Source organism: Takifugu rubripes, chromosome 14 (assembly GCF_901000725.2).
Source record: "Takifugu rubripes chromosome 14, fTakRub1.2, whole genome shotgun sequence".
In the NCBI taxonomy this organism is placed as follows: Eukaryota; Metazoa; Chordata; class Actinopteri; order Tetraodontiformes; family Tetraodontidae; genus Takifugu; species Takifugu rubripes.
Window position 1 is genome coordinate 4058694 of NC_042298.1, and position 27298 is coordinate 4085991.

Genomic DNA, 27298 nt, shown 5'->3' on the forward strand with positions numbered 1-27298 from the left:
GCACCTGGAACCAAAAAATGGTTCTTTAATATCCAAAGGAACCACTTATTAATTATTTCATTCATTAAACCTACTGTATGTTGAGGTGGTAATTATTAATTCCATTTATGAAGAGAAGTGGCCCGCATTTATAATGTAAATGTTAACTCCAGGTATTCCATAGGTTTCCCACTGATTTTTCATTTTTTTGGGTAGATGCTGAATATCACACAAAGGACAACGACAGCAGATTAAAATGACAAGCATTTATTCCTGTCGTACATTTGGATACAGAACAAATCAGCAGCATTAAATTGACATCCATGTTTTCATTGAGTGCCACATTTTCACATTTTCAAAGGGACCCGTGACAGCCTGCCAGAGGAAGTAGAGGACGTAAGTGCTAAACCCTGGTAAGAACCACCACATTCATTCCTGGCTCTTCTTTTTTCTTTCTGTCGATTTTACGCAGGCACGGCTCGGCAGCCCCGACCAGGCGCCCCAAACATCTCCTGCGAGGCGTAGGTGATGTAGAGAAAGCCGTCTGCGTCTCTGTGGTGGGAATAAATGTCTCCCATGCTGGAGGACATGCAAGACATGCTCCTCTCTGCTACCAGGAGGAAGAGAGTCTTGGAGGAGTCCAAATCAATCTTGTTCCTGACAGAGACAGATGCAGGAGAGGTGACCGAGAGGTGGACAAAGATATGCCAGCACAAATGGGTGCAAATCATTTACCTGAGCAGACACAGGAACTGACCCAGGGTGAGCTCAAAGGGAACCAGGAACTTTGTCTTGTTCAGCAGGGGGAGGGTCTTTTCACGGAAGTAACGTTCAACAATTACCTGAAGACAAAAACACGCGACTATGCTGTTAGCAAAAAACTGATGGCTTTACATTTAAAACATTGAGTGGAACCTTACAGGCAATTTGTTGGGGAATTTAGAGCGAATGGTGCACACTTCATCTTTTCTTGTTTCTAGAAAGACACACATTTTTAAAAAAGATGTAAACACAACAATGTAATAAACAGATAATAGGTTATTACCGAGGCATTTCCTCTGTTTGAAGGGCATCACCTCCATGGATTTTTCAAAAGGAGCCATGTTTGTCTGATCCTTAGGGGAAGTTTGCAGAGACCAGTGCTGACAGACGCAGCGTGGATGGTGGTGATGGTCTGGCCCAGGATGACAGTGAAGTCCCCTCGGGTGAGAGTCAGCAAACCCCAGCAGGCTGCTCCGGGCACCGTGGTTTTATAGGAGGAATAGACAGGAGGAGTTGGGTTAGGGTTAGGGTTAGAGACGTGCTCCTCGTGGTGGCGGGCCGATGTGGGTGGAGCAGTGTGTTGTAGTTTCACACATTCACGTACCCTGCTTAGCTCAATTTCACATTTACGTGCAATTGTGGTGCCGCTGTCTCGAACAGCTTGCAAACATTAAGGCAGACATGTAATGAGGGCATAGACTGCATGTAACAGTAATAGGTCCTTCTAGCTGTTAGATTTTTTGAGCACATTTTGAGGGCCATGGCATTTCAATTCGTTATGAAATTTTGTTCGACACCACACTGGAGCTTTAAGTTGGGGTCAGAGTTCATCCATTTGCATCACCTGCTGCATAGTGGAGCATGTGGAGGTGTTCAACTGTGCTGAAATGCATCATTATGTGCCCTCAGTCATCAGCTTGGAGAAGCAAATGTGAGACGGATGCGCTGTGGTGGCCGAAGAGCGCCCTCTTTTGGCTGATAAGGGCTCTGGCGGAAGCGACTATTGCGCCTCTCAAAAGTGCAGAACTCAGTACACACACGTGATCTACACGTCAGCAATACAGAGTCATTTCAGAGCTTCGCCAGCAATAGCAATAACTTGCGTTTTCCAAGTGAAACCGGTTAGTTCTTGCTGCGGCTCTGGTTTAAAATAAATGGGACATCGAGGCCCTGGAATAAACAGGTGCATGAGTGAGGGAAGGATCATGGCTGCTATAAATTATAGAGTCACATTCCGGTTTGTCACAGTGACATTCATAACTGCTGAAAGTCTCAGTATAGCGGAATCTGACGTCATTCATTTTTATTTCGGGGGGAGAATAGGTCTTTTCTCACGGGCCTATTCTCTCCCTCAAGGGTTTCGAGGCCCCTGCAGGATATTTGAGCCTTTAGAATGACAATAACAGTGACAAATATATGGCACGATGAGGTCACCCTACACCTTCACCGCCTCTGTGGAAACGCCGCAGGAATGTGACTGTTTGTCCGGTGACATCTTGTAAAGTGCAAAGTTGGACGTTCGGGGGGAATTTTTCCCCCCATTTGAAAAACTTCCCCGGCCAATCCATGCGCATTCCTGGCGCAGTGGCTCCTCCTCCTCTCCGCCACCAGCTTCCACATGTAACGTTTTATTAGCCCCCGTTGCATTGTCTCAGCGGGGACGCAGTGTGCGGAGCGCAGCGCCATGGTTACTCTGAAGCGAATGGGTGACATGAAATAGACGGTGCCATCGGGAGATCAAGCCGGTTTGTTATCAGACATGGCTGGGTGATGCTACTCCTTTGTGTCGGTGGATTCAGTCACATTATCTGCCAGTGAGTGAAGCTGCACACGCGTGGCACCTCACGGATGCTGGTGATTGCGTTATTATCCGCTGAAATCCTTTAAACTGCTGATATGTTGCTCGTCCGGACCTGCGAGGCTCTTCCTGGATCAGGAGCTTAGCCAGTTTATTCTCCTTATCCATTTGCGCGACAATTGCGGGGTGTCCGCGGCGCGTCCGGGCGCGACGAGGATGGCCGGCCGCCGCAGCTGTGTGAACTCGCTCTGGTCGGGCACCGAGCGCGTCCGCATCGGCGAGCGCCTCAAGGCGACGCTGGCTGGCGTGCTGGAGCTGGAGGTTCTCAGGTGCAAACAGCTGGAGATGGTAGACGCCGCTCTGGAAGCCCGAGCACCTGCAGCCGCCGACGCTGATGTGCCAGGCCCGGTGGAGGAGAGCGGAACCCCGGAGAGCGCCGCGAATCGTGGCTCTGCGACATCCCGCAGGCAACAGGTCAGTCAGCACGGATCTCTACATGCCCAGATTATTAAATATGAATGCAGGGATGATCGTCATCTGCCAACGAGCCACCCCCCCCACCCACCCATGGCTCAGTAGATAGGTTGTACCCCTGCCCCTGGGTTTGGCTGCGCAACCGTGTCAGATGGTGCCAGAGATCATCCAAGCACGGACCGATCATTTTACACAGCATGAGTGTGTGTGCCGCTCTTGTTGAGCAAATGTCATTCAGGTCAGGCTACTAGTGCAGGTTCCTGGCATACTGGCCCAATGCCCTACCTCAAGGTTAGAGGAGAGGAAACGCTAAAGTGAGAGAAACAATACAGAAAAGAAACACTGCAGCATTTCCCAGCTGTGAGCAGTAAAGCTCTCCAGCAGCAAAGGTCATTTTGGCTCATCCTGTCAATCCTCATCACCTACCGATCACATTGCAAGTGTGCAAACCCATCACTGTCACTCCCTCTGTCCTGGTGCATCAAAGGTTTCAGAGGCAGGGAGATATACAGGTTACCCCCCCTCCCCAAAGTTTGACTGATATGTATAGTTCTTTCATTATTGAGCAGAAGGTTGAACTATTAGCCAGGTTCCATCCTGAGGCCTGAACACTCAAACGGCTCCTGAACGTGAACTAGAGCTGAACCCACGAAGTCACCAGGATGTTTCCGTCGACTGGAGAAATGACGAAGGCGAGTGTGAGTGCACCCAGCAGGGTTTTTATATCAGGAACAGGAGAAGCTGCAAACTGTTGAGCCACATTTGGCACCGGTAGGACTGTTTCTAACAATTCTACCAATCTAACAGTTTTGGTTCATTAAACAGGTCAAGCTTATGCACAGTGTCACAGAATAATGAGATGAATCTTTAAAAGTGCAACAAATTCAGCATCATTCCATCAACATTTTCCAATTTCTGGCCAGATTAAATAATGCCATTAGTCACTTTGAGTGCCTTATATTAGCAAATCAGAGCGTTGCGCTATGAGTCATCGTCTGTCTAAGTAGTCCCTATACAGGCTGCACTGAAGTGAAGACAGCAACACTAAATATAAAACTAAATAATGAACCCTTCCTATGTGAGCGCAGAAGCGGCATCTGATCGAGGGCATACATGTGCCTCACAATGTGCTGCTTGTCCTCGCCGCCCACCTCCCAGCATCTCCTCTGTATTTTCTCCATCCTGTGGAGAGGCCGAGCGTTATTGCTCATTCTCACCTCCGAAGGGAGCGGGCTGCGCGTGTAGAGGAGCGGCACGGCGCTCTGCCCACCGCCTGCCCTTTGCCGAACAAACACAACATTTGCATAAATGGATACAAATTGTTATTTCTGTTGTTGTAAAAGTGAGCAGGGGAGAATATGCTGGATGATCCTAACAATAGAGGTGGATTATGCTAAAGCTAAAAATTAATCAGCAGACTGCTGGGAGAGGACAGACTTTATACAGTACAAACAGGTTTTTAATAGGTGAGGATTATTATGGCTGTATAGTGGTGTAATCCATAGAAGAAGGCAGTTTGACAATACGGTGTTCATTTGCATGAACATGTTCTTTTAACGTACATAATTTAGATGGAGATGCTCTGTTTTCCACAGGAAGAATCCGGCTTGGAGGAGGAAACTTTAGTGTTTTCACACTCGGCAGCATCACTGTGAAACACAGTCAACATTGTTGCCATTCAATGTTCCAAAATAAATCTGTCCTTGCTGAGAGCACAGAGAGGTCCAGACGTGGGAGAAACTGAAATTATGCAAAGTGCCCTTTAATTTCATACACAATAACTGCAGCGAATAGACTCCAACTGCTGCGATGAACACAAAGGTCTGATAAATGTGCTCGTGGCTTCTCCCCTCATGATTAGTTGATGATTTAGGTTTTTGGTTGATGAAACAAAACATTTGAGGAACTAATCGGGAGTGTGGATGTCTCTTCTGGGGTGCTTTGTCCCAAACGCAGCCTGTTTTGAAATTAGGGCGAGCATCTGAAGGCATCATCTTACACGGAGCCATTACTCTGACTTGTGGAGCGAGACTGCTTTTGTCTCTGGTTCCTGGCCTCGGGATCCTCCTGAGTTCACCAAAACAAAGGAAGTCTGTAAAGTTGACAGCTTAAGGTGTGATAGAAAAGTCTCCTGAGGGATCTCCTGAAGGATCCTGCGTTGTGTAGAACCACTGAGTCCCGAACCCGGTTCTGTGCTGACCAGTCCGCCTCACTGGAATGACGTAATGCATTTACGATAAGAGGTGTGTTGCTGGCGCAGCTGCAATCACTGTAGCATTATCTTTTAATCGACCAATGCACTGCCTCCGTATTACTCCAGAGGGGCTGCTCCATCTCATGTAGGAATATCATATTACCCTGGGCAGACCCCCACCTCTTCCTCTGTCTTCCTCATGCGATTCAATCAAGCACTGGTGTAAGAGAATATTCTAGAATCTGCCTCAAACAATGTTTCAATGTGGAGGATTTGTATTTATATTTATAGTTTGGGAGATGAAACATAGAAATGACAGCCACAGCTGCAGTTTTGCTATAAAAAAGATGATATAAGAGACCCCAAAATGGAGAAGGCTTTTGTGTGACCTTATAACACGTGTTGTAAAGGAGCACGACTCTCGGCTGCTGTCGGCCAGTGGTTAACTCAGGACTTGCTTAAACGAAGGTTCAATAAATGTTCCCACTAGTGTAAAAAGATACTATGCATATGATTTTGGAGGAGGATGAGTGGCTATGAATAATTGACATTAATTGAAATTATATGAGACACTACTCCATATAATGCCAGATATAAATATAGAAAAACCCTATAAATAAATTGGAACAGTGATAAACTGAATAATCCCTTTTTTGCCACACTGCATGATGAGTTTAATCGTTTTAATTCTGGGAGGTTTCTCCACATAATCGGATCAAGGCAGATGTTTCAAACTGAGTCTGGCTTCGCAGTATACGAAAGCTGCACTTTCAGACCTTGTAAGAGTCACTAAAAGTCCAGGTTGCGAGTTCACGTTGAGTTAAAGATTTCGCCGGAACTGTTGTAGTTCTGTGTGGGAGGAGAAGCAGTGAGCCAGCAGCTGTAGCTATGGTGAGTGCAGAGGATATTACAGAAGTGTGGGAGGTGGGGATTATTCGTCAGGGGAGGGGGGAGGTGGGGGTCCTTCAAGATGCCCTTCTCTCTCACCCGGCAACCACTCGCCCCCTCCCTGTGTTGCCTTCGTGGTCGGTGACTCACCCTCTTATTTTTCAGTCTGCGCCTAAGTTTTTTTTCTGGTCCCTCTCATTGGTTTTTCTGGTCACCCACTCAGGTGGGCAAACCCGTCAGAATCCCGGGGGGGGGGGGGGGGGGGGGTGAAAAACGGAGAGAGTCGCTGCTCTAAGCTCCTGATTTTGCAGAAAAAGGGGAGATTAGCCTCAAAGTCTGCAACTCTTCCCTCCTGTCCCCGGTGCACCGCTCCTTCCCTTCTGCTTCTCTTTGTTGTTTCATTGGTCTTCAACCCCCCCCTCACAAAAAAACCCCCTCCACAGCAGTGAGTCACTACCTATATTGTTTCCTCAGTAACAAGAGGATTGATCAGTGCCACTCACAGAGCCTCTCTTGTCTGACTTCGATCACTATAATGCAGGGGCTTTTCTTGAGTGTGGGGGGGGGGAGGATAATTGAGGAGGGGGTTACTCCACAGACCTCTGACTAATCTAGGAAATGGAGGCAGTGGGCCAACTTGATGGGGTGAAAGCTATTGTTGCTGTTTTCTATAGGGCCTCTTTTTTTGGAGGTTCCGGTAAGAGTTGCAGCATCACTTGAATGTGTTTCTGGTAACTGAATTTTTGGATGTACAATATAAGTCAGCCACCATGGTTTGACTTAGAGAGCACTGCATTATAATAATCAAGAGAAGCGGTCTCATTAATATATAAAAATCCAGGTACTTCAGGTGTTTTACAACGCAGCACCTTAAGTGGCACGTTGGTGCTGTGGTTAGCAGTACAGGTCTGGTCCTGGTCTGGGTCTGTGTGGAGGTCGCATGTCCGTCCTGTACTTGTCTCAGCTGTTCCCGGTGCAGTATTTGATCTTCCTCAGTCCACAACCAAAGTACTTGGGTGAAAACAAATTCAGGGTATATAAACTCCAGCACACCCCCATTACGATTAGATCATTGGTAATAGATGGATGAAAGATAGAAAAATGGCATTGCCAGCTCTTAGTTTTTTGTTTTAAGGCTCTCCTCCACAGCTGTGGAACATAGCTGAACATAGACGTTATCTTTTTCTTCACACCGGGGGTGGTAGGTTGATAAACAGTTACTGTGTCAAGGTTCAGTTTGGCCTTCAGCAGAAGATGGGGGATGCTTGTTTTTTTTATAATAATCACAGTGTAATTGTCATTTATATAATTGTCAGTTATATAATCTCATACGTACATAATCGTTTTGTCACAATGCTGTTTAGAGAATATGTCCCAGTAATGTATATACCATGCCCACTGGGGTCCTAGTTTACACTTGAAGCAGTACCAATGATGGCAAAATGAACAGAAGAAAATGGTACTACGTTTATACATAAAATTACATGTTACATTATTTTTCAGGCTCCGTCTCCACCAGATCTGGTTATATTGCCCAATCAGAACAGCCCAGATGAGAGTGCAAGTGATAGAACGAGCCAGTCCTTGTCAAACAGGGCAAACAACTCACGCTGGTCTACTCTGTCCTGGGATGTGCCGTCAGACCTTCTCTCTCCTTCAACGCCAGAATCCGGTGGTACAAACCATATAGACAGTGACTCCAGACCTAGTTCAGGTATGCACGTAAATACCCCATTACCCCCAACACTAAACACTAGTTTACTGCACTTAGTTTGGAGCCTTCTGATAGTTTAAAGCCTTCTGATAAAAGCCCTTGTGCAAGAAGAGCCTGACTAAACATTAACCGTTGACTTTTGTGTACTTCACTGTGTGCTTTTCTCACTCTGTGAGTCAACATTTAAGCCTGGGTTGCCAAATTCTTATTCACAATCTTTCAAACGCTGATTAATCTCCACACACAAGTCAACTTTGACATTCCTCCCCCTCTGCTCTTGCATACCTTCTGTCTTTCTGTAGGAGTGTATAAGAATTTTATCACAGATATGATGCAAGACCTGTGTGCTGATTCCCCCCTCCCCCCTCTCTTAAAGGGTTCTATTCAGTAAGTGGGAGCTCGCTGTCAGACTCTAGCTACTCAGTGTCCAGTGATGCGGCTCTTGCTGGAGCAGCGCCGCTAACCAGAGCTCCAAAGCTGTGGGAGCAGATTGTGCTGTCTGCTGACAACCCTGACATCCTCTGGACAGAAGGTGCAGTGCAGCAGCAGCAGGAGCAGCAGCAGCACCAGGAGCAGCAACAGGAGCAACAGGAGCAGCAGCAGCAGCAGCACCAGGAGCAGCAACAGGAGCAACAGGAGCAGCAGCAGCCTGTACAGCAGAGCAGAGCCCAGGAAGGTGGCGAGACAACAGCAGAGACACCAGTTCCAGGTGAGCTAGTGCAGTCAAATTCTCCGTATCACCCAAATCTCTTTAACCATGCAGACAATACACTTCCTGTATAATCACGAAATTAATATGTTTCCTTTAAAACATCTTTTTGCAGCCCAAAGTGACCTTGAAGCAACGGGTCTCAGTTTTTTCTCTGATCTCTGCTCAGGAGTAGGGGACTCTCTCATTTCCTCCTTCCTTCCTATTCTTGATCCCTCCTCCTCTTCCTCTATCCATCCAAAACCCCAGCTGGACCCGCGCTACTGCATGGACTTGGTGTCTCGTCGGACCAAAGAAGTGTACTCCTACCCCAGCCCGCTGCATGCCGTTGCCCTTCAGAGCCCTCTCTTCAACTTCCTGAATCAGGAGCAATCAGGCTCTCAGAGTCCTGAAGTAGCGCAATCAGACGAAATACTAGAGCCCATTGTTGCCCCACCTCTGCATGTCCAGTCTCAACAGCCCCCTTCCTTCACACATCTGGAACAGTACATCACTAGACTGGCTCGCCAGTACCACAGTCGTGTAAGCTCCTCCACCTCCGATCTCAGTGCGGGTGCCACAGCACCGGTAACACACAGAGGCTTCAGTAGTCAAGGCAAGAATCACGGTTCCACCCAGTCCCTCTCTGCCTTTGAAAGCCGTAATACATTCAGCATCACCCCTTGCAAGTCATTGCTGGGTAACTCTGCCAGAGTTAGCCTTAGTGCTGCTGGTAAAAAAGCCACAAGGAATTCCATCAACCTGGGTAACCTTCCTTCAGCCACTGGAGAGGACTTAAACATAAATCTTCACCTCAACCTCAACCTCAACCTGAGTCCTGGTTCAATTTCTGCCCAGGCTGCTTTGGACAATCCCAAAAAGGAAAGTTACACTTTGAAGACAGATGTTGCTACAGCTTCTGCTACGTCGTTCCCCTCTACTACACCCACCCCAGCACTGAGAACACGGCCTCGCATTTCAACATGTCCAAGCAACCTGAGCCATCGTAGTTCTCTAGAGGTAACCTCAGGGTCTGGATCCTGTCCCGGATTTGGGTCATCCTCTGCCTTCTCCCGTTCATTAGACTGGAGCAACAGTGCCCCACCGGAGACTGGACCACCTGTGCTTGCAGCAAAGTCTGGCTCAACTCCTGGGTCTCAACGCAGCAGTTTGATCAAAGAGTCCAACCCCAAACTAAGCGAAGACTCAAACATCGTAGAGGAAATCTCGCGCCTCTCTGGTCTTTCTAGGGCTGTTGTCATTGGACTCATGGAGCAAGGTGTGGAACTGGATATCGACTGCTTCCAAACAGATATTGCAGGTGAGGTAAGGGGTCACAGTAAAACTTATTTGACAACAGATACTGAGCAGTCAGCTGACTATATGAGACTAAATGATCTGACTCCCCAGAGACCCATACAGCTGTCTCTCAGTGTCACTCATTCTCCGCAGTCTCAGTCCAGCCTCACCCCCCCACTGTCACACTCCAGCAGTCCCATGCACCCCTACCAGTCCATCCATGTTCCTTCTTCCCAGTATGCCTCACACTGCAATTACCAGCAGATCCCATCATCCTCAGACCTTCCCTCTTCGACAGCGTCATCTCCAGCCTCTCATCCCAACCGGAGGAGCCATTCCCCTCCCCGCCCTCTCCAACCATCCCCTCTAGGGTCCACCCCACTCTCAGTTTTCCGGCGGGATGCCCCCTTTCAGTGCTCCTTGCCTCGCACAAATACAAGAAGCTCTCCTTTTGACCACGGTGGCATCCACCCAAGGGGTGGATCGCTCCGACAGAGTGGGGCAAGTCCCGAGGGCAGTGGTGGGTGGAAAAGGACAGAAGGTGAGGGTCTTTACAGAGGAAAACATGCCTCCCACAAGTTGATCAGGGCAGCCACAGTGAGCAGTTATGCCAAGAGAGAGAACTATAACTCCATTTGGGGTGAGGAGCAGGAACCATCAACAGTTCAGACACCCAAGAAAAACAACAAAATCTGGAAAGGTTTTGAAGCACGCCTCTGGGGCAAAGACTCAGAATGTGATAAGGAAGAAATGGACAGAGCTGAGTACGGCTACAGTCGCAGGAGGAACAGTGTTGGAAGCTGGAGGAAGGAGCACCAGAGGCTGAAAGCTTCCTCCAGCAGCAATGACCGGAGGTCAAAATTCCAGAACTCACCCATGTTCTCCAAGAGAAGGGGCAAGGAAGAAGGCGAGAGACGTAGCTCCAGTCTTAAGCTTTCCAGGAGGGCCTTGTTCAGGAGTGAGTCCCAAGGCCTGCTGGTGCCACGGAACCACAGCGAGGAGACCACAAAGCAGGCACACTGGGTCTCCTCACTAGATGTGGCCCAGGGTGGCTTGTACGTCAGCAGAGACGAAGCGGTTAGACTGTTGAGCACCAAGGGGGAAGACAAACGCCTGTCCTCTACTGCCAGCCTCTTCAATCTCTCTCGTTCTCAGAGTCTGGAAGGAAGCTGTCATTCCATTTCCCCTCTTTCATCCCCCTCATTTTCTCCATCTCCTCCTTCACGGATGCCTCTACAACGCTCTCGATCGCTGAGGGACCTGGGAAGGAAAGTGTTTGGCTCCATGAGGTCCCTAAGTCTCAAACGAAAGCCATCCAAGAAGTGATATTTGTAAAATAATCGGAGTTTATACATATATGCTATGTTCAAAACCTCAGAAATCATTGTAATATTCATTCGTGGCGGGAAACATCCTAATTTAAATATTTAAACGTCAAAGTTTTATGGTTATTGTGACAGATAAATTAGTCTCAATAGGCAATAAGACATCCGCTAGTTCCTTCTTCTACCAGTGTTTTGTTGGGTTATTCCCAACACACTTAGTATCCCGTTTTGGCTTCTTTTACATTCAGGAAATGTTTTTGTGAACCGTCACAGACAGTTAGCCCCCTCAGAAACTTGTTATGTGAAAATTTGGACATTTTAAGAGCCAAATAATTGCACTTTTCTCAACCTTCCCTTACTGACGATGCACTGAGGCGTGTTCCCAGGATCAGGAAGTAAGAACACTTATGTATGCAGCATGGTTCGTGAAGAAATGTGACTGAGGATGAGTGAGAAACGGGTTTAATCTTTACAGATCTGCTGAAGCCACAAACCTTGAGTTTCAGCTATTCCTAGTATCAATACTGTGTCAAAAACTTTGACATCTTAACACTGTGGTGTACTGGTGTTCTCCGTAGAATAAAGTGCTTCAATATAAACTCTTTAAATTAGCTATAAGCTGCTTCATTACATATTGGTTGAAGCATCATGTAACCACCAGTATGAATGTATTTGTCCATTCTGCATGCAGCTCTGTGATTGTTCAGTGATTATACTGTAGCTATTGTAAGAATGTGATGCTCTTCTTTGTTTATGGGCAATATTGTCTTTGAAGTACAATCATATTTGCCAGATAATGACCAAAACTAAGCAAATATTCTTTAACTTGATATTGTGCTCAGGATTTTGAAATAATGAATTACAATAAGGACAACTTAATAAAGAAAAGTATGACAATATTTGCACTGTGCATTACCTTCCTAAATTTCGTAGCTTTAAAAAATGCCTTTTAGAGCTTTGCCATCATTTATTTTAAAAGGAAAAAAGGAACATATAATACAAAATCAACATTCACGTGTCAGATCTGCAGTTGCAAAAGCAAGACTCAGAATATTACAATGAATAAGTTTCACTTAAGTGTTTTTTTTTAGGAAAAACAATATTGTGTCTGTTGCTAGGAAACCAAATTCCATGTATTCAAGTTTCTATTTTCAGCAGGGACAACCAGCCTTTCTTCGCCATAAAACACTTAATTTTACTAGGGATGATTTAGAATTGTCACTCTCCTCATCCACCCACAATGAAGATACCGGTATTTACTTTCTTCACTTGGCCCGTGAGAAATTATACTACAAGAGTCTCTCAGATTGAGGCTTTTTGTCTTTGTGGAGCAGCTGGCAGGCTAAACTTCACCAGTTTTACTAGACTGGCTTATGGGTTCTCCACTTTTAAGGTTGGAGGAAAACATGCCTCTGTACATGGCTTTTTCTTTTTGCAGGTCCTGGGTCAGCTTTTCTTGAGCCCTCTGCAGGTGCTTCTTTACTTTGGCATCTGTTTAAAAAAAAGAGCCCATTTACACTTTTGTTTGCTAGAAAAACATGTCTCAAATGTAATTAAACAGATTTATTCACACCACAAAGAGGCAACAGATCACAAATGTTGTGCTTTATTTGCCACTAGCCTGCCACTTCAGACACAATTAAAGACTGAGAATGAAACACTGAAAGATTTAGAAACATACAAAGAAAAAACATCTGTTGAAAAAGAGCCAAACATAGTCTCGTTCATACCATGAGGCTGCTCATTGCAGGCCTTGGTGAGATAGTGTTTGGCGGTCTGTGCATCTCCCAATTCCAAAGCGGCTACTCCTGCCCTATACAAAGCTTTGACATCATCCGGTCTCCTCATCAGAACCTGCAGACTGTATTCCCGTACCCGAGCAAAGTCAACGCTCTCTTTCTGCAGTAAACAGGCTGGAAAAACAAGTGCATACAGGACAATGTGAAATTTTCTGGCCTGGACCACTTCTACACTTTGCAAGGTTGACAATTTTCTCTACCAGCTAAGTTGTTGTAGCAGTCCACTTGTGTGTTTCGCAGTGCAGCCTCCTGTTCAGGGGTGAGGGGAGGCCTCTCTGGTCCAAATCCTTTCACAGAGGAAAGCACCTCCGAGTCCAGCCCTCTGAGAACCAATAGTGCACGATGGTACCGACCAATGGCAGAGCGGATGTTTTTGTCTCTATAAAAGGCATTGCCTTCTGTTTTCATTTGAGTTGCCTGCTCCAGCAAAGCCCAGACCGGTGTGCTGCTACAGTGGCCTTCTGCAGCTGGACTGGGTTCTGCTGCTGCTGCTGCAGCAGGTTGCACATCCATGACCTCCTCTTCAGCTTCAATTACAGGTCAGATAGCTGATGAGATAAATAATAAATCATAATAAACATGCAGCTGTTAACAGCTGAATTAAGAGCAGTTTGAAAACTCGTATTTTATCTGGAACCTTCATGATCGGGACATTTATTGACAGTAAATTACAAACAACAAATGCTATTTGTACTGATCTCTAGAACAATTAGCACAGCAAAGTGATTTACACCTTTATTGGAAGCACTCTTATTGTTCGTTTCGAGCAATCTTTATAATCATATCATATATTTGTGAGTATATTTTAGCACTGTTGCGCTACGTTTAAGAATTACAACGGTCGTGTTGCTGCGACGGAAAACATGTTGATAATATTCAACTAGTTTTGTTCAAGCGCTTAGCATGGCTGCTAGCATCAGCTATTCTGCTTTGTCACATTAGGCAACGGTTCACAAATCTTAATATTTATGAAGCAACTCAGAATGTATCTTCCATGTTATTTATTGAATTTATGTTATTCGTTAATTAAAGAAAAGCAGATGAAATGTTGTATTTTACCAAGCCTTATCAGTTCCCGACGTGCACCCGGTACCAGATCTGCGCCATACCATTTCTGCGCATGCGCCACAGTTTTCCCTCTTTTTTACCTGCTTTACGGCAGACAATCCGAATCCTCCTATGGCGACGCCAAACTCCGCCTCATCGCTTTCCGACCGGCCTCCCTCGGACCCTGATTCTCGGCACAAGTAGAAGTGCGAGAGTTTGATCCTGCAAAGCATTTTCAATAAATCCAAAACACTGACGTTACTAGTTTTGTGGTTATTATACGACAATGTACACGGTCTTATGTTTTCTATGTAGTGTTATTTGTGCCATCTAGATTTTGGTAATGTTTTAACCCTGCAAAATATTTTGCCCTTTGGCATTATAATACAGTTGAGTAAGGCAAATGTGTTTTTTGTTTGTTCTGTGTGTGTGTAGACAGTTTGTACATGCCGTGCCAGCACCAATTCTGATAAGACATTTGTACCTCTCCATACGAATGTCGCTGGCTGGCATCAACCATACACGGTGCCAGCCACTGTCTTTCACTATCCCAAACATACGATGCTTACCTTGGATACAAAAGAATCATCTAGCCTGTTTGTCTCTCCAGCATTGCTTTGTCTCTGGGAAGAATGGAAAACAGGATATGTTTGCTGAGAGCTCAGAAGCTCCTTCTGGACACTAGATGAGAGTAAAGGTCAATTCGACAGTACAACTTAAGAATTAGAGAAAAGTAGTAATTTCCCGTTCATGCTTTGATTGTCAGCTTACTGCAGGGTGTTTACTTGCTTGTGGTGATGGGAACCCTGTGTAGGTTAAGAGGGGATAATATTTCTGCAGTGGAAAGGCCCTCCCAAAACAGTACCAGCTGATGTGACACCGTCAGTGGAAACGCGACATAGGCAGGAAGTGGGTCAGAAAGCGAGGACGCAGAATTTTGGCATCGCTATAGCATGATTTGCAAAATGGCAATCGACAAGTGATGGTCAGGTCATATTGGGATTCTTAGAACTACGTCCAATTGACCTTTAGAACAGAAAAAAATTATCAAGGCTATTCTTTTCCTTCATTGCCTGTCACGACAGGGTGCACGGAGCATTATCGATATGCATTTACAGGCCTTTGGCTGGTTTGGAAATGCTTCCGCGGTTTTATAAAAAAAAAAAAAGAGTGGGAATTTGTTTACCAAGAGTTTCTCTCCAACCTATATACTAAGACAATGCAGTGACCAAGCCGAATTAATAAAATCTAGCTCCCGCCTTCAGCCTATAGAGGCAGTGTTTGGCGCATGCGCAGTGGCACTTTGCACAACCGCAATAAGCAAATATGGCGGCGGCCGTCGACAGTGTTGTGAAGCTGTAAGTTTATCATTAATTACTGTACGAGTAAAAACGAATGCAGAGGATATTGTACAGGCCAATACTTACCACGTTGTCGCGGGGTTAATGAAGGTGCCAATTTAGCATGCTCGGTTTTTTAATGCGTCGCTTTCCCCAAGAGAATAACGTTTTCAAGTGGGCTAGCGTTAGCCGGTTAGCTGTGGGCAACCAGAAATGAGGTAAAACAGTTGCGTAGCAGCGCTTTAACCTGTAAAACCCACCGACGCAGCTGGCAGCTGTGGTTTTGACCTGCGTTTATTGGAAAAAGTTGCCAGTCGCGTTCAAATATACGGGGAGTCATTTTTCATTGTTTCCCTTCGAGCTTGGCGGGTGCTTTGTTTTGACGAGGCTCGCTAACAGTCGACCTTTTGTTCTCCAGACAGTGTCATCAAGACCTGTCCGATGCCGGGAGTCTTTTTAAAATACACCCGAACGGAAAATCTGACACCATCAGGGTGTCACCAGAACGCGATGGAGCTGCTTGGGCTGAGAGAGGCGCGTTTATGAAGAGGCGCCTTTAGATGCGACGCGCACTTGATTGCTTTGCCTAACAGCGAAGATGGCTGCCGCGATATTGTTGCTGATATTATGACGAAATGAAACAAACCTGCATCTATAATGTGGCGGCTGCACACAAAACGTAGCAAATAAGCCCCCGCTGGAATTCTAGGTGGATTCTGGATTCTAGGTGCCTTGTTAATTGTCCATTTTTGTAACATTGGGACATGTGAATGTTGGGAATTCACCACGATTTCCAACTAACAGATGTTAACTGTTATCAACCAACATGATGTTTCGTGTTCGTAATTAACTATTAAGGTTTTTTTTTGTTGTCGCATGTTTTTACGTCAATACATCAAATATTTATAACTAACTGAGCTGGATTGTGTCATTATAAATTTACTCATTTACCTGGGAATAATTCTTGTGAAACATATATATGCAATTAAATTGCATTCAAATTGATCAATACCATTCTTGTGGATTATCAGAATTTGTTGGTCAGGTAATGAAATGGGACTGGAGAAAATGCGTTTGCCATTTAGATTTCTTAATTGTCTTGTAAAAATATCCCTTCTTTTGTGTATTAATGTAAGCATTATTTAAAACATTTTCCTGTCACTCGACTTGTTCCTTTCAGGCTGGGAGAGCAGTATTACAGAGATGCAATGGAACAGTGCCACAGTTACAATGCACGCTTGTGTGCTGAGCGAAGTATTCTCATGCCTTTTCTGGATTCTCAAACCGGTGTAGCCCAGTCCAACTGTTATATCTGGATGGAGAAGAGACATCGGAGTGCAGGTCTGTCATAAAAGCTTGTCATATTACATTAACAAATACTAAAATACATTCAACACCCCTCAGTTTTCTGTACCATACATAAAAACAAATTAAAACCACCTGATGTTTCCGCTGTTTCTTCCTAAAAGGTGTGGCTCCAGGACAGCTGTACACCTACCCAGCGCGTCGTTGGAGAAAGAAACGGCGTTCCACCCCTCCTGAAGACCCTCGGTTGGCGTTCCCATCTCTGAAAGCAGGTATCAACACTGGTAAAGAAACTTAAATATATATCCTTAATATTATTTAGTTGTTATTTTTATGTGCAGAATGTTTCCAATATGTTGTTTATTTTGGTATAAATGATTTGAAATCACATCACCCTGCTTTCTCAAAAAGTACTTTGCTGGCCCTGGTGTGTCGGTCATTGTTCTTGTGAAGTCACAGCTGGTTTTGCGTTGTGCCTGCAGCCGATTTAGAGCTGGGTCTCAAGCGAGAGACGCTGGGAGCCGTGGACGGCAGCAGCCTGGAGGCTCTGCTGAAGGGCGAGCCCCTCGACCGAAGGAGTGGAGCGACGGACGTCCGTGGCCCCGAGGAGGATTTGGCAGCTGCTGAGCCTCCGGCAACATCTGCAGCCACTCACACATCATCTGGCCGCATCCGCAAGGTTCGTAGCTCTTTGATGATATTCTGTTTAATATGTGCATTATTAGTTTTGGTTTGCGCGACTTTACTCTGATTCAGTGAAGGAAGTCGCGGGACTGTTTTTGCTTTTGTTAAAACGATCTTGTGGAAATGTTAAAGAGATGACCATAGCAAGACTTAACCAAGCGTTTCTCACTGAAGAGAGTCCTGGACCATGATGACTACTTGGATGATTTGGACGATGAGGACTTTGAAGATGAGACCCCAAAGAGACGAGGCAAGAGCAAGTCGAAGGTAAACGCTGGCTTGCAGCTTGGTCACGGCGGCGGTACCAATGTTGAGCAGTCAGTACCATCGTGGGCAGGATGCGTATTTCCTCCCCCATGTCGTTATCTCCAGGAACAATCCTCTTTAAATCAGTTTGACTGTGTTTTCTGTTGAACTCTAAAAAGCCAGAAGAGTTTTTGATCCAATACTTTTGCACAACTGTTGCTAACATCTGCAGGGTCGCAGTGACAAAAATGGGAAGAAGAAACAGGAGGCGGCGGCAGCAGCTCAGGAGGAGAGAGACAAGCCTTATGCCTGCGATAGTGAGTAAACGTTTCCATGGTTTCATGCATGTTGGCAACAAAAGCTTCTGCTTTTACCTGTGAAAGACAAGAACGACCCGTCTGCCATGCATGGCGCCATCTGAAAGACCCCGCCCGGAGCTTAAAATCGACAGCCCAGAAACTCAACAGTAGCACGTCTGAATGCCCCCCCCCTTTTTTTTTTTCCTTCCTGGAGATGTCGCTCCGTGTGCGCTCTGTTACTTCCAGCTGGCCGTTGCTCGCTGTGCAAATGCTCGTCTCAGCTCTGAGTTTTCTACTAGCGCCGCAGTTAAATATTAACCAGGTGAAAATAAGTACAGATTAAATCGAGCCGGTTTGTGCTGGTGAACAGCACCGTTTGGCCGTTCCACCTTGGGGTTTTTTTTCCGCACCCCGATGGTGGCTACCATCACTGTAACATTGTTGTGTGACCGTGTGTGTGTGTCAGTCTGTGGGAAGCGCTACAAGAACCGTCCAGGCCTGAGCTACCACTATACGCATTCTCACCTGGCCGAGGAGGAGGGCGAGGACCGCGAGGAGATCGAGGCACCACCCACTCCTCGGCAGCCTGAGGAGCAGAAGAGTGAGTCACTCTCTAGTGCCGAGAGAGACAGAGAGAGAGGGGAAGGAGGTTTGCCTGCATGCAATTTAGCCTATGTGTTTGTACAAAGGTTGTCTCTCTCTCTTCCTCATCCTTTTTTGTTCCACTGTCAGTTTTTTGATTTTCATGATGATTTGGAATCCTAAATCTTGGGATAAGACTCTTGCTGGCTGAAGCCTACATTGAATTTTGGGATTTCTGGCCTTCCCCCGCCCCCAGCATATCCATCTTTTTTTTTTTTCATCTTCCAACATATCCATTGCATTGCCGTTTTCTTTTGTGCACGCGACATTGTTAGAGAGTACATTCAGAAAGCATTTTTTTCTCAGTTATCACTCATTTGTAATGGTGGAATCATTGGAATCATTTCATTATTAGTGTGTATTTGGGTTAAAAAGCTGGTGTTTGGTGGTGTTTCTTTGAGGTTTACAAAATGGTGCTTCATAATTATAGCAGACTTGATCCCAATTCTCTAATTCTGATTTGATCATCTGGGAGAATCGCATTAAAAACAACCTTCTTGTCTTTGAGATTTTAACACGCGTTGACCGGCTTCTTCACTCATTCTCCCATTCAGCTGCTAAGAAGGGGCCCAATGGGCTGGCACTGCCCAACGATTACTGTGACTTCTGCCTGGGAGACTCCACCTTAAACCAAAAGACCGGCCAATCGGAGGAGCTGGTGTCCTGCTCAGACTGTGGACGCTCAGGTAGGGACCAGTCAGGTCTCTCCCAGTAGGGATAAATGGTGGGGGGGTCAATATGGGGTGGCAAGGTTCAGATATATTTTTTATTGGATTTTTCTTCGCTGCAGGACACCCGACATGTCTGCAGTTCACACCAGTGATGATGGCCGCCGTGAAGACGTACCGCTGGCAGTGCATCGAGTGCAAGTGTTGCAACGTCTGTGGCACCTCGGAGAACGACGTGAGGCTCCTTATTCCTGATTTTACTCTAAAGACCTCTGTTTATGTCATTTGTCCGCCAGTTATCGTTTGCTTTTGATCTGAGTTCAGAGCCCGTGCGTAGTTCTGTGGCTGTGGTACTTTTTGGCATTCTTTCCTCTTAAATCAGCTGACTGACCATGCTGTGTTTCTGTAGGACCAGCTGCTGTTCTGTGATGACTGTGACCGAGGTTATCACATGTACTGTCTAAGTCCTCCCATGACTGAGCCTCCGGAGGGTAAGTCAACGCTCTACAGTGTGTCCATGTTTCTAAATGCCTGGAGCTTCTTCAGTCTATCAAAAGTTGTCTCCATTCCAAAATTCCTCGTCTCCCTTATCTGGTGGAATTTCATCACTGTGTTGAAATGTTTGATGGAAATTCCTCAAGTATCAACCACATTCGCCTTGATTCTGGGATGAACTCATCTCAGAAGTCAGAGCTTCTAAACAGCCGTGCCGGTGTGTGTTGTGGCACATGGGGATGACATCATGTTGCCTGTCTCCGTTTCACAGGAAGCTGGAGCTGTCACCTGTGCCTGGCTCTACTGAAGGACAAAGCTTCCATATATCAGCAAAACCAGAACTCTGGTCCCGAGTGATGCCGCAACTCTTGCCCCCTCCGTATCAGGACCCCCCCCCCCCCGACTGCAGGCAACGGAAACATCAGGCCGCCTGTCGGCCCGGAGCCCCCGGCTCTGTGCAGAAGTAGCTGAATCAGATTGCAGATCAGCTCCAACAGTCTTAATGTCAACGATGGGGGATCAAACCAATCACTACCAACCTGTCTGCTCAGTCCCTGCAGTTTACTGTCAAAACCCTTGATCATCTCTACAGCGTAGACGCACGGACATCTGTCGCCGTGGGGGAATAGCATCGAGGCTAATTATGTGCACCCTTTTCCACTCTCAGAAATGTCAGTAAGTTTGTTTTCTGCCAAATTATCAGTTTTTACTCCCTGGATGTGGGAATCAGAATATATCCACATGTAGGGTCAAAGATGTTGATTATACTAATATACTGTTGTTATTGTTCTGATACTAGTGGACTTTTGTAGTGGCATTTGTCTGTGTACTTTTGTCTAATTGGAACATTGATATTGTTTTGAGGGTTTTCCAGTCAGTGCCAAGGTCCACCGTCACGTCAGTCACATCGCAGTCACCTTCCAACAGGCTCGTTAAATCAGTGGGTCAGCACAAAACCTTTGTCCTATTTACGTTAGCGTTGCACCAAAACGTCAGTACTGATGTAACTTTTACCAAACACTATACAGATTAGTCTTAAATTCATGAAACACTGACCGGTGGTCACACCAGTGCCGAGGAGGCGACAGCAGCCACAAAACCTTCACCTGTAACTTTGGAACAGCCGCCTGTCGGCCAGGCGACAGAATCATTTGCAAACTGTAGCTGCTTCTCCAATTTGTCCCACTGAGGCAAATTTGCATGCAGATTGCACCGGTATGAATGCACACATGTTTTATTTTGGGTCATTGTTGTATTTTTATTTTTCTACAGTTTTATATTGTGTGATATTCCATTGGTACTGGGAGTATTTTCTAGTAGAATTTTGTAAAGTATATGGTATAGCAGACACAAGTATATAGCTCCTGATGCATTCTATGTACTGTACTGACTTTTTCTATTTTTGTTATGACTGTGACATGTTTGGATTGATTTGGTTATTCTGATATGTCATACCTCCATTATGAGTATTTGTAAGATGCTGTACTTTGTTGTATTATTTTTATTTTTACATTTTGTTGGTATTGAAACTGATTTAGCCTGACAAATAAATATCTCTGATATCACCTGTGGTAACGGACTGGAGCTGCGTGTGGTGCTGAACTCACAATGTCAGTTCTATCCAGCCTTATTTATCCGGCACCTGTAACAATCACGAATGCTTTGCAGACCCCCCTGAACAAGCAACAGTAGTGAGCAAAAACTCCTTTTGAACAGGAAGAAACCTTGAGCAGGACCAGGCTGGCAAGTAGGGACCCTCCTGTTGATGGCCACCCTGGTAAAACCCTGAACTACCTCACTCTTAATCCAGGAGTGTCCAGATCCGGTCCTCCAGGCTCATAATCCAGCCAGGATTTCTACCCTACCAGGTAGAAAACACTCTCCAAGAAGAGTGGGATCCCAGGTCCTGGTGTGGTCTACCTGGTAGGACAGAAGTACTGGCCCTCGTGGACTGGTCTGGGTCCAAACACCCCTGAATCTGGCAGGTTATTTATCTAGTCTGACAGCTATTCTTTAAACCTGCTCTCCCAGGTTAGGGAGCAGAACCTCCCCTCCCATCCACCCCCTCCAGAGTCGTACAGTCGAGGATTGGATGCACAAATATAAGCTCGTTTTTAATTTCAGTCCACAACAAACACAGACAAAGAGGGATGAAAAGTGCAGAGAAAAGCTTGAAGGAAAGAAGAGCCATCCCTTCTGTACAAGGCCAAGAAAGGTGTCTGAGTGCAGTGACCTGGAGCGTGATGTCGAGCCATGCTACAGCGAATGGCGTTTCAAATTTACACAAAATAACCGCATGCACTGAAATGCAACTCTATCAATGCGCGCATGAGCGCCCGGTGGGTGAGCTCACCAGTGGCGACCTTTAATAGAAGTACATGAACACATAATACAAATTCAATACTTGTTAAATTAGTTATGATTCTTCAGTGATTGCCCCGGAGGTGTTCCATACAAAACTATTCAAATTATTTATCAAAGGGTATCAGTGCAGCTTATCGGCTGAACTGGTAACAGTTAAGTTAGCGGACCCGCGAGTTTCCTCTAGAGCTTCTCAAAGCCGACGGAGCAGAGGAGGAAGACAACATACAACAGAATGAGGGAGAGTCCCAACCTGCGATCCAACCTCCAGCAGTTCAGATGGACGCACACAACCTGAGGAAACAGGAAGAGGAGACACGCATCACTTCCTGTGGCAGTGCAGTCTCGTCTTTGAGGACAGAAATCTGCCAAAGAGTGGGGGGGTCACCCACCGTGAGCGTGACAGAGGCCAACAGCAGGATCACAGAGTACACCAGGCCTTTGCTGTTGATTGTCACCTTCAAACCAGACGACGAGAAGCTTTAACGCGTTCACGAGGATGCTACAATGCTACTGTGGGAAAAGAATTAGGAGGAAAAGACACCGAGGTTTACCATCGATCCGTAGCTGACGATGAGGGTCCTCAGAGCCCAGGGGAAGCCCAGACCCAGCAGCACATCAAATATGTTGCTGCCGATGGAGTTGGACACGGCCATGTCCCCCATTCCTGAAATAACGAGACAAATAATTTGAAATATGCACCTGCATTTGTGCCATTAAACATCCAGATCAACTAATTATTTATGTTAATAGAATCACACATGTGCAATGTTACATTGTTGGGTGGCTTAGTCACATGACTTACAGCCTTTGTAATTTTTCTGTGAAATCTAAAACCTAGATAAAATTTTAGTGGATTAAATTTAAAAGTGAGGTGAACGTCACATCTCACAGGTTGATTGTTACGCCGGTAGAGGGAGGATATAACTCTTTAGACCCAATCATATCATTTAACCCTTTGATGTAAAACCTCAGACGGTGATAATTTACTACCCCTAGCGGTCTAATGTGCCATTGCAACAGTATCCGGGACATAATGTGTTTTTACCCCCCGTCTAATATTTCAGAGTAAAGAATTATACAAATGTAAATATGAACATTAGCACACCTTGTCGAGCAACAATCAGGCTGGCCATACAGTCAGGAACACTGGTTCCAGCTGCCAGAAAGGTGATGCCCATGATGACTTCTGGGATTCCAAGAGTGAAGCTGATGATGGTCACCTAGGCAGAAACAGGCAGGAAACGCGATCTGCTTATTTCTGTGCTTGTTGAGGTCAGCAAGCGTGCAGGCGGGCGTCTCACCATCCAGACCATGAGGTAGGAGAACAGAGCTATCCAAAGCGTGGAGGTCAGGAAGGTGAGCAGGTACCAGCGCTCCCACTGCGGCAGGCTGCAGTTGGGGATGGTGCAGTGAAGCAGGACGCTCACGGGCCACGAGAGCAGCCACCTCAGACGCAGGCACCATCCATCTGCACACACAAAATATGCACAAGTTTCCCTGCAGGGATCATAACAGAGTCAGCTGAAGTTCTAAATTATTCACGCGGCAGCCGTGACTCTTCTTTAATTAGTAGCATTAACTCAACTTAGATAAGAGAGGACAAAGCCAAAGAAGACTGTTTATCAGTGACAGACGCAGCATGTGGGTCACATTCACTGGTCTGTTTTTAAACTCTAAAATGGTTTGTAGACCAAAATCCTTTATTCTTTTTCTCTGCACTCACCAGGCATGACGAATGGCTTGAAAGGTGCCTCCTCCTCTTCCTCCTCCTCCTCCTCCTCTTCTCCTTCCTCCTCTCCTTCCTCATTCTCCACTTCTTCTTTTTGCTGCGCCCCTCCACCCCTCACTCCTGCCGCCCCTTTCCCCCTCTCCTCCTCCTCCTTTTGCTGCATGCCGCCATCGCCCATCGTCCTGTCGCCACCTGAACTTTCCTCCCCCGCAGCTCCACCTTCCTCTGGGCTGAGTCGAGCCCGGATCAGCCTCTGCCTCTGCGAAAAGAAATTACAAAGGCTGGATGAGAAATACTGAATGATTGACCTCATCTGATCGTGGCAATGAAGAGGGAGGACACAAGAGGGTGGTGGAGCGTTGAGCAGAGCTGTAAGGATGCTTGGTTTCACATGCAGATGAGCAGATTTCATGGCTGTTAGCATGGAAAGTGAGCAATCACGTCAATACGGGAGCATCACCGACCTGCGAACAAGACGACATTAGAGTGTCCTGATGTCTCTTTGCTGGTTCTATAGACACTAGGGGACATCAGATGTGTAAATATGCTGCACATCCACATTCAGATGGCCACCACTCTAGCTGAGGATAAAGCCGGTGTGCACGTGCAGTGTACCCCCATGACCATGTGGGCAGCCATGTGTAGGTGGGTGATGGGGGAGAAATGTTGGGTGAAGAAGGTGGAGGCTTGCCTCTGAAAAGGAGAGCTGGTGGGGGTGTGGGTTCTGCGTCTCATCCACCACCGCCGCCCCCGAGTCCTGGCCGACCGCCGCAGCTGAGTCTGAGGAAGGAGGGCCAGATTATGTCGAGTAGATGGAGAGGAGGGAAGCGGAGGGACAAACTGTGCTCTACTTCTATTTTAGACCATTGGACTCATTGAAACTGTGTCACTGGGTTTGCTGATGGCGTCTCTACCTGGTTTGAGCGGCACCATGTCGTTGTCGCCCTCGGCGACGCTGCCCACAGCGGTCGAGCGTCGCAGGCTGCCCAGGCACGGCTGCCCCGCCCTGCTACACTGGCTCTCCACCAGCGTGTAAAGAGACCTGTTGAACCTTGTCACAAAACAAAACAGAGCCTGTCTGTCTGTCTGGGTCACCTGATGCAAAAAGAAGCTGGAAATGTGGGAGAGTTAAGCGCCTCACTTCATGATTATTATATAGATTCCATACATGGAGATCAGGATGATGGTCTCCCACCTGAAACACACAGGATTAATGTCTCCTGTCATACTTACAAAGGCGTCAAACAGCACGATTATGGATGAGGAGCTCACCACATGACTTTCTCGTCATAGATCACCTGTGGGAAAACGTGAAAATGTGCTTTAATCACACTTTCAGAGGATGTTTGAACACCAGGTTTCCTTCTTTTTTAATTGTGGAAGCTCTCACCAGGATGAGCACGAGTATAGACAGGATGTAGAAGACAGCATCACGGAACAGAGGCCACCAGCTGAGGGAGATCGGCTGGAGAGAGAAGAGTCGCGCACACACACACACACACACACACACAGGCATGAGTAAAACAAATAATTTGGTTTTTCTCTTTGGATTCGGCCATTTGGTTCAGGATTCTCCCACCCCGACATCTCTCTGCGTGTGTACCTGTCCTGCAAATATGCCGCAGATTCCAATGATGACCAGGATATTAAAGACGGCCGATCCCACTATCGTCCCCACCCCCACGTCCCCTTCAGTGATGAATACCCCTGAGGAACAAAAAACCAAGAAAACCAGAACAAATCAGCTGGCAAATTAAAAATAAAAATCTAAATATCAGCATGAAACATGTCTGTTCTAAGGTCCCGTGGGAAGGTGTTTACTTGACATTGCTCAGCCCTAATCAGGACGGTGATTGCAGGCCTGATGGGGCAGTTATGGGGCAGTAGATTGATTACACAAGCATCATACTGACCAATCAAAGAAGTGAAGAGCTCGGGGGCAGAGCTCCCAGCTGCCATGAAGGTTGCCCCGGCTACGTCCTGACTGAGATGGAGGTTCTAGAGGATGGACAAAGACCTTAGGGCTGATCCGGAGACACACACGAAAACACGTCTGTTGCTCATACCTCCGATAATTTTTCCAGTGATGGCACAAAGTAAACGTCACACACGATAGCCAACGCAAGAAACATGTAGATGGCCTGTGAAGAGCAGGGCGGTGGAAACGTGGATTTTATCAAGGTGCAACCACCAATTCTGCCTTCACAATGTCTCTGATCTGATGCTCACACAGAGGACGTGCAGGAGGACCGCTCCATGTCTCTTCTGTTCCAGAGTGAAGACGTCCTTGGGAAAATCGCCGACACCTGAGAAAACAGATCAGCAGCTAAAATTCTTCGCCTCATTCCCTTAGCGGGTGCATTAAAGCCAGCTGTTGTCTTTGTAGAAAGAGTAAAACCACCGGATGAACTTTCCAAACTTCCAAACACAAGGAAGAACCGGACAGCGTCCCTTTTGGGAGACGGTGTCACCATGGCTCGCTCAGGGAACCAGACCTGCACGAACCACTGATAGGAGGTCATTCTGAGAGGGCAGACACTTTGAAGAGCTCCAGATGCACACAGCATCCAACCACAAATTCAGCAGGCAGTTTCCTAGCAACTGGTTCCCCTCAAAGGCCTGTGTTTAATAGTCGAGATGTGAGAGTTTGGAGGAATAAAGAGTGAGACAGACTGAATCTCAGACCGACCAGGAATAAATAAGAATATATCAAGAGGGGGATTTCTAGTATGAAAATAACAAGAATGATCATATTAATAGGACTCGCTCAGATCGTAACAATATTAAGGCACCAGATCTGGAAGAGCTGCCAGTCTGGTTATCTTCTTTTTCCTTGCCGATTTCTCTCTTAAACAAGGAAAATTCAGGCTCCGCAGTGACTCTTGGGGGGCCTGCAAACACAGATTAAATGCAAACGTTAAACATGGATCTTTCGGCGTGAGGAGCAAAGTTGAGCCTTTACCAAACTAGAGGTGCGTATGGCACGTTTTTAGTCCAACTATTAATAGATGTCATTATAACGGATCTGTTCGCCAGTACCTGTAATCCCCCTGAAGAGAATGACCCAGATTGTTGCGAGTAGACCGGCTCCACAGACGCAGACCCGCGGCAGGAGGCGCGTCCTCCTCGGTCTCCTCGGCGCGCTCATTCCGCCAGCAGCCAGCGCTCCGGTCAGAACATGTCGCGGACTCTTGACTCCTCGGAGCGGTTTCACAGCCTTCCCTTAACAATGTTGCTCCTTTTATTTATCGACTCGACGCTGTTTTATCAGCGGGCTCCATTGGCGGTACAGAACCAGAGGTTCAGCCTGTCATCAGCACCGCGGCTTCCAGAGTCAGGGCGGCATCCGCACCCGACATCCCCAACAGCTCCCGCCTGCAGGCACAGATCAGCTGCCGGTGCCACCACGATGATGCACATCGATCATGAGGATCGTCTCCTCCCTCCCGTGTCCCCCCTCGTCGGTGTAAACGGGGAGAGGGTGTTTTTCTGGAGTCTCACCAAAGACCACCAGGGAGCGCCGTCAGCTGGGTGGGGCGTCTGGAGCCACAGGGGACCA

General features: G+C 46.7%; 5 protein-coding genes across 11 annotated transcripts; 2 read left to right on the top strand and 3 right to left on the bottom strand.

Moving 5' to 3' along the window:
* Positions 1 to 226: 226 nt before the first annotated feature.
* map1lc3cl (microtubule-associated protein 1 light chain 3 gamma, like) lies at positions 227 to 1209 on the bottom strand. Its single transcript, XM_003970239.3, has 4 exons — positions 1025 to 1209; positions 900 to 955; positions 715 to 821; positions 227 to 636 (listed from the first exon to the last, which is right to left on the bottom strand). Exons 1-4 carry the CDS (start codon positions 1080 to 1082, stop codon positions 444 to 446), a joined length of 414 nt encoding a protein of 137 aa, XP_003970288.1. The 5' UTR covers positions 1083 to 1209; the 3' UTR covers positions 227 to 443.
* A 425-nt stretch (positions 1210 to 1634) lies between these two features.
* LOC105417329 (uncharacterized) lies at positions 1635 to 11727 on the top strand. 2 transcript variants are annotated; one of them, XM_011610532.2, is made up of 5 exons: positions 1635 to 3013; positions 7599 to 7809; positions 8186 to 8395; positions 8438 to 8518; positions 8634 to 11727. In XM_011610532.2, exons 1-5 carry the CDS (start codon positions 2756 to 2758, stop codon positions 11120 to 11122), a joined length of 3249 nt encoding a protein of 1082 aa, XP_011608834.2. In that variant the 5' UTR covers positions 1635 to 2755; the 3' UTR covers positions 11123 to 11727. The 2 variants fall into 2 exon arrangements, with proteins under 2 accessions (XP_011608834.2, XP_029703405.1); XM_029847545.1 differs by having other exon boundaries at positions 8186 to 8518.
* Positions 11728 to 12068: 341 nt separating this feature from the next.
* ttc9c (tetratricopeptide repeat domain 9C) lies at positions 12069 to 14083 on the bottom strand. The gene is made up of 4 exons (XM_003970240.3): positions 13980 to 14083; positions 13121 to 13468; positions 12852 to 13034; positions 12069 to 12612 (listed from the first exon to the last, which is right to left on the bottom strand). Exons 2-4 carry the CDS (start codon positions 13431 to 13433, stop codon positions 12464 to 12466), a joined length of 645 nt encoding a protein of 214 aa, XP_003970289.1. The 5' UTR covers positions 13434 to 13468; positions 13980 to 14083; the 3' UTR covers positions 12069 to 12463.
* A 1098-nt stretch (positions 14084 to 15181) lies between these two features.
* On the top strand, positions 15182 to 21221 carry LOC101063224 (zinc finger protein ubi-d4). 6 transcript variants are annotated; one of them, XM_011610534.2, is made up of 11 exons: positions 15182 to 15325; positions 16488 to 16648; positions 16777 to 16896; positions 17095 to 17291; positions 17471 to 17563; positions 17775 to 17859; positions 18308 to 18490; positions 19038 to 19169; positions 19274 to 19386; positions 19561 to 19642; positions 19918 to 21221. In XM_011610534.2, exons 1-11 carry the CDS (start codon positions 15294 to 15296, stop codon positions 20001 to 20003), a joined length of 1284 nt encoding a protein of 427 aa, XP_011608836.1. In that variant the 5' UTR covers positions 15182 to 15293; the 3' UTR covers positions 20004 to 21221. The 6 variants fall into 6 exon arrangements, with proteins under 6 accessions (XP_011608836.1, XP_011608837.1, XP_003970290.1 ...); XM_011610535.2 differs by having other exon boundaries at positions 16777 to 16884; XM_003970241.3 differs by having other exon boundaries at positions 16777 to 16884; positions 18308 to 18442.
* A 331-nt stretch (positions 21222 to 21552) lies between these two features.
* Positions 21553 to 27298, bottom strand: LOC101063448 (sodium/potassium/calcium exchanger 3-like). Its single transcript, XM_029847547.1, has 17 exons — positions 26779 to 27298; positions 26532 to 26630; positions 25969 to 26045; positions 25806 to 25880; positions 25653 to 25737; positions 25343 to 25446; positions 25130 to 25204; positions 25012 to 25037; positions 24881 to 24934; positions 24654 to 24790; positions 24431 to 24519; positions 23734 to 23998; positions 23312 to 23478; positions 23116 to 23230; positions 22562 to 22674; positions 22400 to 22465; positions 21553 to 22301 (listed from the first exon to the last, which is right to left on the bottom strand). Exons 1-17 carry the CDS (start codon positions 26885 to 26887, stop codon positions 22191 to 22193), a joined length of 1767 nt encoding a protein of 588 aa, XP_029703407.1. The 5' UTR covers positions 26888 to 27298; the 3' UTR covers positions 21553 to 22190.